This window comes from Narcine bancroftii, chromosome 3 (assembly GCF_036971445.1).
Source record: "Narcine bancroftii isolate sNarBan1 chromosome 3, sNarBan1.hap1, whole genome shotgun sequence".
Lineage (NCBI taxonomy): Eukaryota > Metazoa > Chordata > Chondrichthyes > Torpediniformes > Narcinidae > Narcine > Narcine bancroftii.
In genome coordinates this window covers 328,568,284-328,588,535 of record NC_091471.1, presented here as the reverse complement: position 1 = coordinate 328,588,535, position 20,252 = coordinate 328,568,284, and the positions used below count along the sequence as shown (strand labels likewise).

The 20,252-nt window shown below is 48.7% G+C and overlaps 1 protein-coding gene across 10 annotated transcripts in view; it reads right to left on the bottom strand.

Annotated features, from left to right (window-relative positions):
- The window catches only part of LOC138759173 (SLIT-ROBO Rho GTPase-activating protein 3-like), a 90,926-nt gene that overhangs the window by 41,717 nt on the left and 28,957 nt on the right, over positions 1-20,252 (bottom strand). For 9 of the 10 annotated variants that reach the window (XM_069929194.1, XM_069929199.1, XM_069929200.1 and 6 more), the window contains 5 exons: positions 16,810-16,872; positions 12,759-12,944; positions 11,426-11,554; positions 10,387-10,608; positions 439-540 (listed from right to left, as the gene is read on the bottom strand). In XM_069929194.1, the coding sequence (XP_069785295.1) occupies positions 439-540; positions 10,387-10,608; positions 11,426-11,554; positions 12,759-12,944; positions 16,810-16,872 (702 nt within the window). The remainder of the gene's footprint in view (positions 1-438; positions 541-10,386; positions 10,609-11,425; positions 11,555-12,758; positions 12,945-16,809; positions 16,873-20,252) is intronic. The other variant, XM_069929202.1, reaches the window with a different exon arrangement.

The window sequence follows — 20,252 nt, the reverse complement described above, 5'->3', positions numbered from 1 at the left end:
ACAATCCTCCAAGTGGGGTCTCACCAGAGATTTGTAGAGCTGCAACATGACCTCTCGACTTCTGAACTCAGTCCCCTGACTAATGAAGCCCAGCATCCCATAGACCTTCTTAACTATCCTATCAACCTGTGCAGTGACCTTGAGGGATGTATGGATTTGAACTCCAAGGTCCCTCTGTTCCTCCACACTGTTCAGTAACCGACCATTAACCCTTCTGGTTTGTCCTTCCAAAATGCATCACCTCACACTGATCCATATTAAACTCCATCTACCACTTCTCCGCCCGACTCTGCATCCTGTCCACATGTTCCTGAAATCTTCGACAACCCTCAGCTCCGTCCACAACTCCTCTGACCTTTGTGTCATGCACACATGGCACCTGGGTGTGCAGGGGACCCTCCATCGGCAACAGAGGGGCGTGCACAAGGCCGGCCTTACCTCCTCAGTCTCCAGCCTGGCGGTGGCCAGCGACCCTTGCAGATTCTGGAAGCGGGTGTGAAGCTCTGGGTAGACAGCCGACGTGGTCTTCAGATCGCGCACCTAAGCCGCGGCAGAGCAGAGAAAGGGAGGAATGTTCAGAATGTAGAACACGACAGTACAGGCCCTTCGGCCCTCAATGTTGTGCCAACCCATGTATTCCCTTCCTTCAGGTCACCACAGAGTTCCTTTTCTGTTTCCCTTATCTCAAGCAAAACATTACACAGTCAGCCACCTCCTCTTGTATGGATCACAAGGGCTTTGGACTAAAAACTCACAATCCATCTTCAAAATGGGGGTTTTCCACAAGTTTGCCAGCTTGTCCTGTTCCAGTCCCAGTTGCTGCTGCTGAACTGTAGAACTGAATTCTCTCTCACACAGAGAAAACCACATGATCCTCTTAGAACAACCAACTGCACTCAGACAGACTCTGATTCTGGACCCCAATCTTCTGAATCTGTTCATCTGTTGCTTTCCAAAACAATAATTCATTACTCCACAGCATGTCCAATTAACACCTATTTGTGAAGTCTCTATAGGCATTCTTCAAAGTTTTTGCAAAGGCACTCGGAGCCTGGACTGTCTGACTTGAGCAGAGCGCTGGCATTTTAAATGAGATCTGTGTTAAAGTGTTCGTATGTGACTGACACTAAAAAAACTGCCACAATTTATTTCCTTTAAAGCATATCTATATACAAAAAAACATAATCTGTCACAATCTCCTTTATTCTTCTCTCTGTTAAGAGGGGGTGATTGGGGTGTGGGGGAGAAGTTTAGGGGTGGTTTTAGGTGAGGGGTATATAAAGGGGGAGGGTTTACTGAGTAAGGGGGGGATAGAGAGGTTTTTCTGTTATATGCCATGTATACTTACTAATATATATATTTGTATCCTGTTTATTAACTTTATCACAATATCACACAAGATCACAAGACAAAGAAACAGAAACAAAAGCAGGCCACTAGGCCCAACAAGTCTGTTCCGTAAATCTACACTAAGCTGCTCTACACTAGTTCCAATTTCTGGCCTTTTCCCCATATCCCTTGATGCCCTCACTAATGAGATACTTGTCTATTTCTTGTTTAAATACTCCCAGTGATCTGGCTTACACCGCTGTATGCGGCAGCGAGTTCCATGGATCCACTACCCTCTGGCTAAAGAAGTTCTTCCTAATCTCTGTTTTATGTGGATAGCCCCTAACCTTCAGAATATGACCCCTTGTCCTCGATTCACCCACCAAGGGAAACACCTTACCTGCATCTACCCTATCTAAACTTTTCAAAATACGAAAAGCCTCTATGAGATCTCCTCTGATTCTCCTCTACTCCAATGAATACAACCCAAGAGCTGCCAAACGCTCCTTGTACCTCAGTCCTTGCATTTTGCAGTCGAATATGAAGTAGGTGACCCTGACCTCAACACAATCATCCTAGTCAATCTCCTCTGCACCCTCTCCATCAACATCACATCCTTTCTAAGATAGGGGGCCCAAAACTGCACAAATGAGGTCTCACTGGTGCCCCATAGAGTCTCATCAACACCTCTTTATTCTTGTACACTATTCCTCTTGAAATGAAGGCTAACATAGCATTCATTTTCTTCACGACCAACTTCACCTGGTCATTAACTTTTAGGTTTCCCTGCACGAGGACCCCCAAGTCCCTTTGCACATTGGAGGTCTGAAATTTCACCCCATCCAAATAGTTCTCTGCCTGTTTGTTTCCACTGCAAATATGTAATCACAGTTTTAAAAACTTTAAATAAAGTGATGTTTTTCCCAGATATAATAATTTTATGATGTTTTTGAGGTCAACTGATGCAACCCAAATTAATCAGTTGTAACCGTCTATCAAATATTTTAGATTTGGGATCAGGCGAATTTCGGTGGGGGAGGATGGGTTAATAGGGGGTTCCGTTTTTATTTGTAGTAGGTTCAGATTTTGTAGATAGAGTTCCAGCATATATTTGATGGCGTCGCTGCACTATGTTCCTGTGAATCACTCATTGAATAAATAAAAATACCTCAGAGAGGATGACATGGCCTGTGACAACCAACCACTTCTCTTTGGCTTGGCTTCGCGGACGAAGATTTATGGAGGGGTAATGTCCACGACAGCTGCAGGCTCGTTTGTGGCTGACAAGTCCGATGCGGGACAGGCAGACATGGTTGCAGCGGTTGCAAGGGAAAATTGGTTGGTTGGGGTTGGGTGTTGGGTTTTTCCTCCTTTGTCTTTTGTCAGTGATGTGGGCTCTGCGGTCTTCTTCAAAGGAGGTTGCTGCCCGCCGAACTGTGAGGTGCCAAAATGCGCGGTTTGAGGCAATATCAGCCCACTGGCGGTGGTCAATGTGGCAGCACCAAGAGCTTTCTTTAGGCAGTCCTTGTACCTCTTCTTTGGTGCACCTCTGTCTCGGTGGCCAGTGGAGAGCTCGCCATATAACACGATCTTGGGAAGGTGATGGTCCTCCATTCTGGAGATGTGACCTACCCAGCGCAGTTGGATCTTCAGCAGCGTAGATTCGATGCTGTTGGCCTCTGCCATCTCAAGTACTTCGATGTTGGAGATGAAGTCGCTCCAATGAATGTTGAGGATGGAGCGGAGACAACGCTAGTGGAAGCGTTCTAGGAGCCGTAGGTGATGCCGGTAGAGGACCCATGATTCGAAGCCGAACAGGAGTGTGGGTATGACAACGGCTCTGTATACACTAATCTTTGTGAGGTTTTTCAGGTGGTTGTTTTTCCAGACTCTTTTGTGTAGTCTTCCAAAGGCACTATTTGCCTTGGCGAGTCTGTTGTCTATCTCGTTGTCGATCCTTGCATCTGATGAAAATGGTGCAGCCGAGGTAGGTAAACTGGTTGACCGTTTTGAGTTCTGTGTGCCCGATGGAGATGTGGGGGGGCTGGTGGTCATGGTGGGGAGCTGGCTGATGGAGGACCAGGCCAAACATACTCTCCTGTTGAAGATCAGAAGATCAAAGTAAGATACTTTCTTAAGGTGGGGGGGGGGAAGAAAATTTGTTTTGGGAATAAAAAAATCAAGCGCGTCACGTCGGCGTGAAAGATGCGGCTTTGCGGCGCTGCCAGGGCCACGTAGTTGTGGTCACTTCCATTTTCGCAACTTGCATCTTTTCCTTTCACTTTTCCGATGTTGCTTTTCTTACTTTAACCAGTTCGTGTTTTATATATTATTTTTAAATTGCCTGTTCCAAATGATCTCATCACCGACGAGGATCCCAAGTTGACCGTGCATCCATCCAGACCTCTTCACTTTCACGGACCAGTAGCGAGGGAGACTGGGATCTGTATGCATCTTTGGGTGGGACCCCAGAGAGCAAAGCACGGGGGGGGGGGTGGGGCTAGCGCCGTTTCGATGTGCCCTCCGCGAGAAACCGCGCGAGTGTTCTGTCCGTTTCATGTTTTTATTCTTCCTTCGATTCGATCCTTACTTTTAAGACGTTTTCTCAATTCTAAGCACATTGAACAAGCAGGATTCACAGCCCTGCTAGAATTAAGCCAAGTTGGCAGAAAACTTCACTTCATAAGTGTGAAAGACGCACAGATTTTCCCTCTTGGCCTTGCTGGTGGGGCTCATCCGAGGCTCCGAGAGAGGAAGCTTCCAAGCCGCTGAGAGTGAAAGGGACCGTGATGTGGGCTGTCTAGCGCAGCCCAAGCTCGACTGCTTCAGTGGTGGGGGGGGGGAATGTTTTCCACTGTCTTACTCAGTGCTGTAAAGTGACCCAAGAGAGACGGGCTTGAAGTGACAAGATGTGGAGATTTGAGGTTGAATCAAAAAAAGAAACCGTCGTGGGGGGGGTCAAGGTTCCCACTGTTGAGTGTGTATTTGAGATGGTTGACGTATTGAATTTGCAGTCGAATATGAAGTAGGTGACCCCAACCTCAACACAATAGGTGATGGCACAAGCCATTCAGCCCATCGAGCCAACACTGCCATTCATTTAGATCATAGCTGTACCCCGCCCCTGCCTTCTCCCTTTAACCCTTAGTTCCCCTGTCCACGAGAACCTTATTCAACTCCCTCTGAAACTCCCTCCAGAGTCTCCCTCTACCATCCTCTGCGGCAAAGCACTCCTCCACAGATCAACAACTCTCTGGGTAAAAAAAATTTCTCATCTCTTTCCCGAAAGGGCCTTCCCTTTATTCTTAAACTATGGCCTCTAGTCCCGGTCTCCCACTGTAATCAGTTTCTATTGTGTCCAATCCCTTAATAATCTTACACACCTTAATCTTATCTCCCCTCGCCCTTCTAAATTCCAACATATACAACCCCAGTCTTAGCCAACCTTTTGGCCCACGTCAATCCCGCCAACCCAGGGACTAACCTTGTGAATCTATGCTGCACTCCCTCAATAGTGGGATTGTCCTTCTCCAAATTTGGGGACCAGAACTGGACACAATACTCCAAGTGTGGTCTCACCAGGGCCCTGTACAACTGCAGGACATCTCTACCCCTACACTCTGTTCCCCTTTTTATGATGGCTAACATGCCTTTCTAATTAAAACTTCCTTTGAATATATAACTCCTTTTTCTCTAATGGCGGGGCGTACTTTTTTTTATTTTTGAAGAATTAAACTGGGGCCTGGGGCAAATAAAAAGGGGTCATCCCTTCGCACTCAGATGTGACTGCAATCTTCCTGCTCCACCGCAGGCCTGCCATGTTTTGGCTCCAATTGCCCGGGGCCTTTGCTACCTCAGCGTGGGTCCACAGCCCATCGCAGTGGCTTCCTCTGCTCTCCACCGGCGCGGACACCCACCCCCCGGCTCCAGCTGAGAACCCTCCTGTTCTTGAGCCCATTTGGCGGCACCTGGAAACCGCTCCCCCTCCCCCCCCACCACCCACCCAAGTTAAAAATCTTGAACCATTTCCTAATTTTTTTTGAGGGCAGGGTATTTTTATTTTGGTAACACTTCCCCTTTTTGTCCCTTCCTTGTGACCATCAATCAGAAAAAAACAAACTTCCTTTTTACATCGAGGAGAGCAAACAATCATGTTTTGTGATCTCGAGTGGATTTCAATCCAAATTTCTTGTTTATAGAACATAGAACATTACAGGCCCTTTGCCCCTCTATGTTGTGCTGATCCATTTATTCTTTAGAAAAAAGGACTGATCCTCCCTGCCCCATGACCCTCTATTTTCCTTCCATCTGTGGGCCCGTCTAAGAGTCTCTTAAATGTTCCAGCCTCCACCACCACCCCCTGGCGAGGCATTACAGTCCCCCACAGCTCTGTGTAAAAAAAAAACTTCCCTCCCTTCACTTTGTACAGTTATCCTCTGGTGTCTGGGAAACAGGCGCTGGCCGTCCACCCTGTCGACGCCTCTCAGAATCTTGTCGACCTCTATCAAGTCTCGTCTCATCCTTCTATGCTCCAAAGAGAAAAGTCCCAGCTCTTATTTTCCAGACATTTCCCAATCCTGGTGAATCTCCTCTGCCCACTCTCCAAAGCTTCCACATCCTTCCTGTAATGAGGTGACCAGACTGAACACGTGGGGTCTCACTTGTAGAGTTGTAACATGACCTCTCAACTCTTGAATTCAATCCCCCCCCCACCCCCCCACCCCCCACATAGAGTCTACAATCATCTCCTACTGATTTCCATTGTCACTGGGTCTAAAGAGAACATGGAACATTACAGCACAGTATAGGGCCTTCGACCCTCGATGTTGTGCTGACCCATATATTCCTTATGTGACAGATTATGTTATATTTTATATTGTATATAGATATGTTTTAAAGGAGATAAATTATGACAGGTTTTTTAGAGTAGGTCACGTACAAACACTTCAACACAGATCTCATTAAAAATGCCAGAGTTCTGCTCAAGCCAGACAGTCCAGGCTCCGAGTGCCTTTGCAAAAACTTTGAAGAGTGCCTATAGAGACTTCACAAGTAGGTGTTAATTGGACATGCCATGGAGTAATGGATTATTGTTTTGGAAAGCAACAGATGAACGAATTCGGAAGATTAGGACTGGAGCCACAGTCTGAGTGCAGTTAGCTTTTCTAAGAAGGTCATGCGGTTTTCTCAGAGAGAGAGAGAGAGAGAGAGAGAGAGAGAGAGAGAGAGAGAGAGAGAGAGAGAGAGAAAGAGAGAGAGAGAGAGAGAGAGAGAGAGAGAGAGAATTCAGTTCTACAGTTCATCAGCTGGAACTTGAACAGGACAAGCTGGCAAGATTATAGAAAAACCCCATTTTGAAGATGGGTTGTGAGTTTGTAGTTCAGCCTGGTCAAAGCCCTTGTGGTCCATACAAGAGAAGAGGACTGGCTGTATAATGTTTCACTTGAAATAAGGGAAACAAAAAGGAAATCTGTGGTGACCAGAAAGAAAGAGGTCATCATCTGGAAAACCCTGATGGGGCAAGTTTCTTCGGCAAGGAATCAGTTTGTGTCCAACAAGCAACAAATCTCTTTCTGAAAACCGACAAGAACCTTCCTGAGCAGTAACCATTTACCTTTCAAGCACCAGAGCTTGGTGGAGATTCATAAATGTTAAATTCTGTGCACAGTGTAAGAATTGCCTGATACCAGTGAACTTGGAGGAGTGAGAAGTGAGATTGGACTGTGAAGAACTTTTCTGAACTTCCACACACACACATTACACACATGTGTGCTAAGAATTAGAAGGGGGTTAAGTTAATAGTAATAAGTTAAAGTTTGATACTGTAAAGTTTGTTTTACAAACTTTTGTCTGTAACCATTTGTCTTGGTGAATTTCTATTGCTGTTGGGTTTTGGGGTCCTCTGGGCCTGTCACATTTAGAATAAAAGTACTAAACCCTCCCTACCCCATAACCCTCGATTTTCCTTCCATCCGTGGACCTGTCTTTTGAGGGCAGAAAAGTCAAAAGCTAAGGATGCAGAGAGGTAATTAGATTCTAAAAGGACTTTGAGCATCAGGGCAGATGGAGTTCAATCCGGGCAAGTGCGAGGTGATGCATTTTGGTCGGACAAATCGAAAAGCTGAGTTAATGGTCAGTTAAGTAAGGGCGTGGATGAACAGAGGGATCTTGGGGTTCGTGTCCGAACATCCCTTAAGGTAGATAGGATAGTTACAAAAGCCTATGGGATTCTGGGCTTCATTAACAGGGGGTTGTGTATAAGAGTCGAGAGCTCACGTTGCAGCTTTAGGTCTCGGTGAGACCCCGTTTGGAGGATTGTGTCCAGTTCTGGTCACCTCATTACAGGAAGGATGTGGAGGCTGTGGGGAGGAGATGGACCTGGATTGGAGGGCCTGTCTTTATGAGGCAAGGATGGAGCGTAGAAGGTCAACAAGATTCTGATAGATTGGACAGCCAGGGCGGGAAGATTAAGGCAGGGGAGTATGGGGAGACGTCGGGGTGGGAAACAGAGAGTTGTGGGGGCCTTGAATGCCTCGCTAGGGGTGGTGGTGGAGGCTGGAACATTTAGAGGGCCTTTAAAAGACCACAGATGGAAGGAAAGTAGAGGGATATGGGAAGGTTTAGCACTTTTATACAGGCTGGCACAAAGCGGAGGGCTGAAGGGCCTGTACAGTGCTGTAATGCTTTATCTGAATACTCATAGTATTAGAAACAAGGTGAGTAAATTTGAAGCGCAAATCAGTCCCCTGCCATATGATTTAGTGGCCGTCACAGAAGGTGGCCATAAGTGGAAATTATATCAATTCGTATGAAAAGATAGGATGGTAGAGGAGGTGGGGTGGTGCTCTTAATCAGGGATGAGACCAGGGCAATAGTGAAATACGATACAAGATCTAAGGAGTAGAATGTTGAGTACATCTGGGTAAGGATTAAGAATAGTGAAGGGGAAAAAAATCACTGGTGGGTGTTGTCTATCACCCATCAAATAACAGTGGCATGTGCAATTAATGGAGAGGTGGCTGAGGCAGGTAAGAACGGAATGGCAGTTGTCATGGGGACTTTAACTTCCATGTGGATTGGGAAACATCAAGTGGGTTGAAAGGATCTGGAGGATGAATCCGTGATAGCTTCCTTGAGCAGCAGGTTAAGGAACCAACAAGGGAGAATGCTATTTTACATCTTCTAATCTCATGCCATGAGCTCAATAACATTAATGAACTCGTCGTTAGGAGCCCTCTTGGAAAGAGCGATCAGAGTGCGACTGAATTTCTCATCCAGATGGAGGGTGCAATCGTTAGATCTAAAAATAGCATCTTATGCTTAAATAGGGGAGACTACAACAGGACGAAGGAGGAATTGGTCAGCATGGACTGGGAGCACAGGCTTGTTGGCAGAACAGTTGAGGAACAGTGGAAGATTTTTCACAGTGCTCAACAAAAATATATTCCTGTTAAAAACAAGGGCAATAAGAGAGGGAAGAGCCAGCCTAGGTTAACTAAGGGAAGAATAAAATTAAAGGCTCATGTGTACAAAGTCGCCAGGAGTGGTGGGAAACTGAAGGATTGGGAAAACTCTAAAAAGCAACAAATCGGAAATAAGGAAAGGGAAGAAGGATAATGAAAGGAAATTAGCACAAAATATAGAAGCAGAAAGCAAAATATTTTTATAAATATACAAAACGGAAGGGGGTGGCTGGAGTCAACATGGGTCCCTTGGATCGATGAGATAGGGAGATCGATATTGAGTATTGAAATGGCCAAGGCATTGAACAGTTATTTTGTGACAGTCTCCATGGTGGAAGACACGTCCAGCGCACCAAAGACTGGTGATAGGGAGGTGACGGGAGGTGAGAGCCTCGATAAAACAATTGCTACAGAAGAGATGGTGATGAGCAAACTCATGGGCCTGAAAGCAGACAAATCCCCTGATCCTGATGGGATGCATTCAGGGGACTGAGGGAAATGGCGGGACTTATTTTGGTGTTATTTACCAAAATTCTCTGGATTCTGGGCAGGTCCCAGCAGATTGGAGGACAGCAAATGTCACACCACTTTTTAGGCAGAAGACGGGCAACTATTGGTCAGTTGGCGTAACATCTCTAGTCGGAGAAATGCTTGAAGCTGTCATTAAGAATGAAATAGTGAGACATTTAGAACGAAGGGGTTTCATCAGGCAGACGCAGCTTGGATTCAGAAAGGGCAGGTCTTGTTTGACAAACGTGCTGAAGTTCTTTGAGGATATAATGGGTGCGGTAGGTAGATGGGAACAGGTTGATGTTGCCTATTTGGATTTCCAGAAGGCATTTAATAATGTGCCGCACAAGAGACTTATCGATAAGGAACAGATGAATGGAGTTGAGGGAAGTCTATTGGTATGGGTTGAGGATTGGTTAACTGACAGAAGGCAGAGTCGGGATACATGGTGTTTTTCTGATTGGCAGACAATGGTAGGTGGGGTGCCACAGGAGAGATAGAGGAAAAAGTGAGTAGTGAGAGATAGATGGAGAGACGCAAGAGAGAGAGGGGGGAAAGAGAGGGATATTGAGAGGGAGGGAGAGATGGAGAGAAGGACAAGAGAAAGTAATATTTGTGAGAGAGGGAGGTGTGTGTGTGTGTGTGTGTGTGTGTGTGTGTGTGTGTGTGTGTGTGTGTGTGTGTGTGTGTGTGTGTGTGTGTGTGTGTGTGTGTGTGTGTGAAAGAAAAGAGAGAGAAAGAGAGAGAGGGTGGGGGCAGTGGAAACCATACCTGGAACAGAAAACGAGGTTGAGAAAAAGGTGGAAGGGAGAGAGGGATAGAGAGAGAGAGAACGGGGGAGAGAGATAGAAAGAGAGAGAGAGAGATAGTGGGGAAGGAGATGGGAGAAAGATGGGGGGTTGTTTAATGAAAACTGCAGAAGTCGACGTTAATGCCCTCCGGTTGGAGGGGGCACACAAGGAAGGTGAGGTGTTGTTCCTCCAGTTTCCGGGTTGTCTCAGTCTGGCTGCGCATGAGACAATGGGCAGACACAGCGGCAAGGGGATGGGGGTGAAGTGCAGAAAGGCATCGATGGGCTACACACCTGGTCCTGATCATGCGGGAGGAACTCGAAAACGTGCGGCAGGCAGAAGGCGCTGTGATTGGTGTTCATGATCTTGGTCTTGTCGCCCTGGGGGTCCAGGCTATCTACGGAAACTTTGATGGCGTTCAGGCCTTGGAGCCAGGAGTTCTCCACTTGATTCTCGGCTGAGACATACGCCCTCAGCGTGTGGGCCAGTGAGGTGTGGAAACCCAGGTCCCAGCACTGCTTCAACAAGGGAACTGGGTTAGTGGCAGCAACGGTGCAGGGTGATCCACAGTACACACTGTGGGTGTGTGTCTCACTGTCACTTCCTATACACCCCGTGTGTGTGTGTGTGTGTGTGTGTGTGTGTGTGTGTGTGTGTGTGTGTGTGTGTGTGTGTGTGTGTATGTATATATATATATATATATATATATATATACACACACACGTACGAGTCCGTGTCGGTTGCTGTATACTCTCTTTCTCCCACCCCCCCAACCATTAACCCCCACGCACCCCCCAGATATCTGCTCCTGTCAGTGAGGGAACACTGCCCAGCAGGTGGTCAGTGAGGCGAGGGGAAGACCAATGGTGTGGGGTTGGAGGGACCCAAAACCGAGGCCCAGTTGCCCTCTCAGGTTGATGCAACCCCAGAGGAAGGAGGAAAGTGGGGGTGGGGGGGCATGGGGATTGGTCAACATAAGGAGGGGGGGGGGGTCAACCACATCCTACAGTTAGATCTATAGGGCAGAACAGTTAGTGCAGCACTGTTACAGCGCCAGCGATCGGGATCTGGGGTACAAATCCCCACGCTGTCTGTAAGGAGTGTGTACGTTCTCCCCTGTGTCTGCGTGGGTTTTCCCTGGGGGGGGTTCCGGTTTCCTCCCACCATTCAAAACTCACCGGGGGGTTATAGGTTCACAAGATGAGAGCCCATGGAATGGCAGGAGGGATCGTAGATTGGCTGGAGCCACCATCCCTCGCCTGCACTGGGTCGAAGGGTGCAGTGGCTGTGGGCTTGACCCTCCCACCCCCACTCACCCACCCGGGTACCTACATCAATAAGCTGCGACACATTGTGGGTGAAGTAGGCGGTGAGAGTGGCATTGGCCCCCGACAGGTTCAGCAGGTACTCGTTGCGGGCCCGGGTGTTCTTCAATTCACTCTCCGCGAGACGCTCCTGCCACTGCCAAGAGAGGCGTTGATCCAAGGTTAGTGGCCCCAATCGCAGACCCTCAGGACAGTGTCACGCAGCGGTCAGCGCAACTCTGTTACAGGGGTCCAAATCCCCGCACTGTCTGTAAGGAGTATGCACGTTCTTCCCTGTGTTTGCCTGGGTTTTCCCGGGGGCTCCGGTTTCCTCCCACCATTCAAAATGTACCAGGGACTTGTGGGTCAGTTGGGCAGCACATGGGCCATAAACCATGTTAAATATATTTAAAGAAAAAACGTCAAATTCACCTTGAATCGTCCTTCCACACCAAACACAGTTATTTCATTACAGCTCCTACACAGTCTCAGATTTCCATCATTCACCCTTGCGACTCTTCACAGACCTGGAGTGTGTGATGGGACGGTGCGGAGGGAGCTTCACTCTGTGTCCAACCCCAAGAATGTGTGATGGGACGGTGCAGAGGGAACTTCACTCTGTGTCCGACACCAGGGAGTGTGTGATGGAATGGTGCAGAGGGAGCTTCACTTTGTGTCTGACCCTGGGAGTGTGTGAATGGACAGTGTGGAGGCAGCTTCACTCTGTGTCCGACCCCTGGAGTGTGTGATGGGACGGTGCGGAGGGAGCTTCACTCTGTGTCCAACCCCAAGAATGTGTGATGGGGCGGTGCGGAGGGAACTTCACTCTGTGTCCGACACCAGGGAGTGTGTGATGGAATGGTGCAGAGGGAGCTTCACTTTGTGTCTGACCCTGGGAGTGTGTGATGGGACAGTGCGGAGGGAGCTTCACTCTGTGTCCAACCCTGGAAGTGTGTGATGGGATGGTGCGGAGGGAACGTCACTCTATGTCTGACCCCTGGAGTGTGTGATGGGACAGTGCAGAGGGAGCTTCACTCTGTGTCTGACCCCGGGGAGTGTGTGATGGGACGGTGTGGAGGGAGCTTCACTCTGTGTCTGACCCCGGGAGTCTGTGAATGGAGGGTGTGGAGGCAGCTTCATTCTGTGTCCGACCCCGGAAGTGTGCAATGGGACGGTGTGGAGGGAGTTTCACTCTGTGTCCAACCCCGGGAGTGCATGATGGGATGGTGTGGAGGGAACGTCACTCTGTGTCTGACCCTAAGAGTGCGTGATGTGACGATCCGGAAGGGAGCTTCACTCTGTGTCTGAACCTGGGAGTGCATGATAGGATGGTGCGGAGGGAGCTTCACTATGTGTCTGACCTTCTCCTTCATCTTCTCCAGTTTCCGGTTGCCGCTCCGTTTCGGGCTCTTGCTCTCGACCCCGAGTTGACCGGTGCCCAGTTCTCCCGCCTTTCCCGCCTGCTTCTCCTCCAGCTTTTCAATCTCCCTCAGTTTGCTCTCAGCTTCCACGCACTTCAGATGGTACATGTGGTAGGTTTTCATGGCCTAGGCAGCAAAGACCACAGTCAGGGTTCAGCACCTGGCACCTTCCCCCTCCGTCACCACCATGAGGACCAGTCCCACCGCCCTTCCATTTGCCCAGCGCTCTGTACTGATCATGTTCCTGTCTGAGAGCCTTGCCCAACTCTGATCCCTGTCCCTTCTCCGAAATAACCTGGCCACAATTCATCCTCCTGCCCCACCCGGAGTCACACAGCAGAGACCACCTCCTCCGCCCTGAGGGCAGTACAGTTAGCGTCACGTGGCTGCAGTCATACTGACAGGACTTCAAATTCAGCGTTATCCAGAAAGGAATTAAAAAGTTTAAACGCGACGTTGTAGAAACTCAGCGCGTCAAACAGCATCCCTTATACGGCAAAGTTAAAGATACGTCACCGATGTTTTGGGCTTGAGCCCTTCATCAAGGGATGAGCAAAATGTCAGCAGGTGTCCAATCAATAAAGAGAGATAGAGAGAGAGAAGCAAGAGTGAAGGAGGAAAAAAGAGAGTGAGAGATAGAGGAGAAAGATGGAAAAGGAAGAGGAGTGAGAGATGGAGAGACGAGAGAGGGGGAGTGGGAGGGAGAGATGAAGGAGAGAAGAACGAGAGAGAGTAATATTTGTGAGAGAGGGAGGGGGAAGTGGGGGATATTGAGTTTTAGGAGGGAGGGAGATGAAGGAGAGAACGAGAGGTTCTCGTTCAACCCAGGGTTGAAGTAAAATCACGACACTGGAGAATCTCAGCAGATCAAACTGTGCAAAGATACAGATACAGAAACAATATTCCTGGGATCAGTCTCCCTGAACCCTCTCCAACAATGCAGGCTCATCTCTCCTCGAATATGGCGCCTAGAATTGGACGCAGTTCTCCAAGTGAGGCCTCCCCGCACTTTGTAGAGTCTCAACGCCCCATCCCTGATCTTTTATGTAATCCCAACTCTGCATTCGCCTCCTTCTCCGCCAACCCAACCTTCAGGGGATCCTGCACAACGACCCCCAGGCCCCTGCGGCACCTCGGGATTTTGAATTTTCTCCCCCTCTAAATAATAGTCCACCCGTCCATTTCTTCTGCCCCAACCACACACTTTCCAACACTGCATTTCACCTGGCCCACCTCTCTGCCTGCTCTCCGAATCTATCCAAGTCTCTAACCCATGACCCTGCGGCCAGTGCCGTCTACAAGAATCCCAGCAGCAGCGAGGGATCGTCCGGGGGCGGGGGGGTTGGGGGAGCAGATTGGTTCATTGAGCAGTGTCACAACAACAAGCCTTGTGCTTAACATCAGCAAAAACCAAGGAGACGATGGTGGACGTCGGGAGGGAATCAGGGGAACACATCGAGGGCTCAGTCGCAGAGAGGGTCAAGGACTTCCAATTCCTGGGGCCTCCATGTCGATGAGATCACAAGGAAGGCTCACCAGCGCCTGGACCGTGAGGATTCTTGCAGACTTTTACAGACTTTTCAGGTGGACCGTTTTGGCCAGTCGCATCCCCACCTGGGACGGAGGCGCCAACTTGACCTGGGACATCCCAGGCACCAGACTTCACTCCATCGAGGACATAGGCACCCCTCTTCACTCTGCTCCCATCGGGGAAAAGGTCCAGGAGCCCGAAGATGAGCACTCAGTGGCACAAGGACGGCTTCTTCCCCCTGCCATCAGATTCCTGAACAGACAGCGAACCCCAGACACAGCCTCACTTTTCTGTTTTGGCACTGATTTTTTTAAAAAACTTCTATTTATGGAATTGCAATTTTTCCCCTGGGGGGTGGGGACAGTCCGTGTCACATAGAATGGCGTAGCGGCCACAGCGACTGGGATTCAAATCACTGTGCTGCCTGTGAGGAGTTTGTACGTTCTCCCCCATGCCTGCGTGGGTTTTCCCCGGGGGCTCCCACCGTTCGTGACATACCGGGAGTGTAGGTCAATGGGATCTGAATTGGGAGGTACAGGCTCATATAATAAATCTGATTCTGAAACCTGAGTCCATCGAACAGCACCAGGCAGGAACAGGCCCCCCACCCCCCTACACACCAGGCTCCGCATCGAACACGACGCCCAAGTTCACCGGAATGATCTATACCTCTCCATTCCCTGCTCTTTCAAGCCCCCCAACAACGACGATCTGCTCCCACCACCACCTGCCAGCCTGTATCGGCCACCCACTACTCTCTGAGTGAAAAAAATCGTCCCAGGCCCACGTCTTCCTTCATCTGAGGGGAAAAAAAGAGACTCTTTGACTCCCCTTCCTATCTTCCACCAACACCCTCCCCAGAAGTTTATCCGACCTCTCCCAAAGATCGCAACCTTATATCAAGGCAGAACCCTTCTGCAACATTAAAAAGGGCGTTTGGAGAAAGAGGTGGAATGGGTGATCAAAGAGAAACGAGCCGATCGCGGGCAACGTCCCCCCGCTCCAGAAGGCAAATTTTTAGCAGAGCCGGGACTTTTCTCTTTAGAGTGCAGAAGGATAAGAGGAGATGATAGAGGTCGACAAGATTCTGAGAGGCGTAGAGAGGGTGGACGGCCAATGCCTGGTTCACAGGGCAGGATCAGCAAACTCCAGGGGATGTCTGTACAAAGTGAAGGGAGTGAAGTGTTTTTTTTTACTCAGAGAGGTGGAGGCTGGCACATTTAAGAAACTTTTAGACAGGCCTATAGATGGAAGAAAAATAGAGGGTTATGGGATAGGGTTAGTACATTTTATAAAGAATATATGGGTCAGCACCGCATCGAGGGCCAAAGGGCCTGTCCTGTATTGTAGTGTTCTATTCTTAAAGCCTCCACATCCTTCTTGTGATGGGACAGCCACAATGAATCCTCAGCAAACATCCAACAAGACCTTTCTTTTACCCTCAGTGGCCCACCCGCCTGCCAATGAAGCCAGGCGGACCACACACCTTCTATCCCACCCTGACTGCTCGTGCAGGCCCCATCCTCCCAGTCCTCACACTTCTTCAGATTAAACTCCTTCCACCATAGCTCTGCCCCGTTATCTGCCACTGATCTACATCCTGTTGTGTTCAAAGATCAACCTCACCCCTTCTGCCAGTCTTCGTGTAATCACCAGTAGTGGGGGGGGGGGGTGGGTGGATGGGGGGGTGGGGAGAGGGGGATGGAGAAGAGAGGGGGAGAGAGGGAGGGGAAGAGAGAGAGAGAGAGAGGGGGGTGGGAGAGAGAGAGGGGGCAGAAGAGAGAGGGAGGGGGCAGGAGAGAGGGAGGGGGGCGGAAGAGGGAGAAAGTGGGAAGAGGGTGGAAGAGAGAGAGAGGGCGGAAGAGAGAGAGAGGGCGGAAGAGAGAGAAAGGGCAGAAGAGAGAGAGGGTGGGAGAGAGAGGGTGGGAGGGTGGAAGAGAGAGGGGGAGAGAGGGGGAGGAGAGAGGGGGAGTGGGAGGGGGGCAGGAGGGAGTGGGAAGAGAGAGAGGGCAGAAGAGAAAGAGGGCGGGAGAGAGGGGGAGGAGAGAGGAAGAGAGAGGGAGGGGGAGAAAGGGGAGAGAAGAGGGAGAGAAGGGTAAGAGAGAGGGAGGGTGAGAGGAGAGAGAGGGAGGGAAAGGGAAAAGAGAAGGGAGGGAGGAAGGAGGGGGAGAGGGGGGTGGAGGAGAGAGAGGGAGGGGGTAGGGGGTAGAAGAGAGAGGGAAAAGAGAGAAAGGAGGGGAGAGAGGGAGAAGGGGAAGAGGGATGGAGAGGGGGAGGGAGAGGAAGGAGATAGGGAAGAGAGAGTGGGGAAGAGCCAGAGAGGGGGAAAGAGAGAGAGAGAGAGAGAGAGAGAGAGAGAGAGAGAGAGAGGGAAGGGGGAAGAGAGAGGGATGGGGGGAGAGAGAGAGGGGGCAGAGACCCCAGGTCTCATGTGAGACACGTTCAGTTTGTGGTACGCACAATCTGCAGCTCGTCGATGACCTTCAGCAACTCCTCCTGTATGTGTAGTCCAATGTCTTTACTCTGTGGGAGAGAGCAAGGGGTGGGGCATTAGGTCGGCAACCCCCGAGAAATACCCTGCTCCTCCCACTACCCTTTCGCCCCCACTCTGCTGATCTCAGAGCACCTAGTAGGCAGCTGGTGGGGAGTGGGGGGGAAGGTTTCATCAGACCCATCGTCGAGGAGGAAGAACGGCTGCCAATTTGGGCTCAGCAAGATCCCACAGGCTGACTTTTTGCTGAAGGGTCCCAAACTTTCGGATCCAGGCCCACGTGTCATTAAAAGTGGGAGGACTCTGTGTTCAAGGGGACAGTGACCGAGTTCTGGGAACAGTGCCCCTCCCAAGCCAGGGGGATCATGTGCATGGTAATACTGGATCTCCTGTTAGGGAACGAGATAGGTCAGGTGTCTGAGGTTAATATTGGAGAACAAATTGGGTCTAGTGATCATAACTCTGTTAGTTTTAGGGTAGTTTTAGGGAAGGGCCTAAACTTGAGGTTCTGGATTGGAGAAAAGCAAATTTCGAAGGAATGAGAATGGATTTGGGGAGTATTGAGTGGGACATGATTTTTTTCAGGAAAGGATGTAAATGAAAAAGGGAGAATATTCAAAGAAGAAATTTTGAGAGTACAGAGTAGTTATGTCCCAGTGAGGATCAAAGGAAAGGCTGGAAGTCATAGTGAGCCTTGGTTTTCGAGGAATATTAGAAATTTGGTTAGGAGAAAGAGGGACGTGTACAAGAGGTATAAACAGCAGGGTGATGAGAAATTGAAAGAGGACTACAAGGAGTGTAGAAAAAATCTTAAGAAAGAGATTAGAAAGGCCCAAAAGAGGCACAAAGAGGCTTTGGCAGGCAGAGTAAAAATAAATCCAAAGGGTTTCTATAAGTACATTAAAAGTAAAAGATTAGTGAGGGATAAAATTGGACCACTTGTAGATAGTGAGGGTAGGCTGAGTGAAAAGTCAGAGGAGAAGGGGGAAATTTTAAATGATTTCTTTTCCTCGGTATTCACTAGGGAAAAAAATATTGTACCAGTTGAAGGAAAGAAAAATAGTGGGGAGGTCATGAATCATATAAGGATAACTGAGGAGGTAGTGATGGCTGTGTTAAAAAAGCTAAAGGTGGACAAATCTCCGGGCCCGGACAATGTATTCCCAAGGACACTCAGGGAGGCTAGTGTACAGATAGTGGGGCCATTAATAGAGATATTTAGCATGTCACTGGTCACGGGGGTAGTGCCAGAGGATTGGAGGGTGGCTCATGTTGTTCCGCTGTTTAAGAAAGGGTCCAAATGTAAGCCTGGAAATTATAGACCTGTGAGTCTGACGTCTGTGGTGTGTAAGTTGATGGAAAGTGTTCTGAGGGATGGCATTTACAAATATTTGGAAGAACAGGGATTGATAGGAAGTAGTCAGCATGGTTTTGTCAGGGGTAGATCATGCTTAACAAACCTTATAGAGTTTTTCAAGGGGGTTACAAAAAAGATTGATGAAGGGAAGGCTGTGGATGTTGTCTATTTAGACTTTAGTAAAGCTTTTGACAAAGTTCCCCACAGGAGGTTAGGAAAAAAGGTGGAGGCATTAGATATAAATAAGGAGGTAGTGAAATGGATTCAGCAATGGTTGGATGGGAGGTGTCAGAGAGTAGTGGTGGAAAAGTGTTTGTCCAATTGGAGGCTGGTGACTAGTGGAGTTCCTCAGGGATCGGTCCTGGGTCCACTATTGTTTGTTATATATATTAATGATCAGGAAGAAGGGTTGGTAAATTGGATAAGTAAGTTTACAGATGATACAAAGATTGGTGGTATTGTGGACAGTGAGGAAGATTACCATAGCTTAAAAAGAGATATAGGAAAGCTAGAGGAGTGGGCTGAGAAATGGCTGATGGAATTTAATACGGATAAGTGTGAAGTGTTGCATTTAGGAAAGACAAATCTATATAGGTCATATGCATTGAATGGTAGACAATTGAGGAGTGCAGAGCAACAAAGGGATTTAGGAGTTATGGTAAATAGTACATACCCTCAAGGCTGATACTCAGGTAGATAGAGTGGTGAAGAAAGCATTTGGAATGTTGGCCTTCATAAATCGGAGTATTGAATTCAAGAGTTGGGATGTTATGATGAAATTGTACAAAGCGTTGGTGAGGCCAAATTTGGAATACTGTGTGCAGTTTTGGTCACCGAATTATAGGAAGGATATAAACAAAATAGTGAGAGTGCAGAGAAGGTTCACGAGAATGTTGACAGGATGTCAGGGTTTGAGTTACAGTGAAAGGTTGAGCAGCCTGGGGCTTTTTTCTCTGGAGTGTAAAAGATCGAGGGGGGATTTGATGGAGGTATTCAAGATTTTAAAAGGGACAGAGAGAGTCAACGTGGATAGGCTTTTTCAATTAAGAGTGGGGGATATTCAAACCAGAGGCCATGGGTTGAGATTACAGGGGGAAAATTATAAGGGGAACATGAGGGGAAATTTCTTCACACAAAGGGTGGTTGGGATGTGGAATAAGCTTCCAGCAGAGGTGGTTGAAGCAAGGACGTTATTTACATTTAAGGAAAGACTGAATAATTACATGGAGGGGAGAGGATTGGAGGGGTATGGACCAGGTGCTGGTCAGTGGGACTAGGAGGGTGGGGATTTGTTCCAGCATGGACTAGTAGGGCCAAACTGGCCTGTTCTGTGCTGTATATGGTTATATGGTAAGTAATAAAATTGGCTGGGGTGAATTTTAAAAATTGGCTTTCTTCTAGAAAGCAGATAGTCTTGGATGGAAAGGATTCTGCCTGTGACTTGTGGAGGGGCTGCAGGGACCCCTGCTCTTTGGGACTTTTATAAATGACCTGGAAGAACAAGTCGGTCAGTTTGTGGCTGGAGGAGTTGTGGATGGAACTGAGGGTTGTCACAGGTTACAAGAGGATATAGACAGGATGACGAGTCGGGCGGAGAAGTGGCAGATGCAGTTCAATCCAGATCAGTGTGAGATTATGTATTTTGGAAGGACAAACCAGAAGGGTTAATGGTCACTTACTCAACGGTGTGGAGGAACAGAGGGACCTTGGGGTCCAAATCAATACGGTCCCTCAAGGTCGCCGCACAGGATGAGAGAATCGTTAAGAAGGCCTATGGGACGCTGGGCTTCATTTGTCGGGGGGGATTGAGTTCAGGAGCCGAGAGGTCATGTTGCAACTCTACAAATCTCTGGTCAGACCCCACTTAGAGCATTGTGTTCAGTTCTGGTCACCTCATTGCAGGAAGGATGGGGAAGCTACAGAGAAGGGGCAGAGGAAATTCACCAGGATGTTGCCTGGATTGGGAAACAAGTCTCATGTGGCAAGGTTAGCAGAGCTTTGGAGCATAGAAGGATGAGAGGAGACTTGGTAGGGGTCGACAAGATTCTGAGAGGC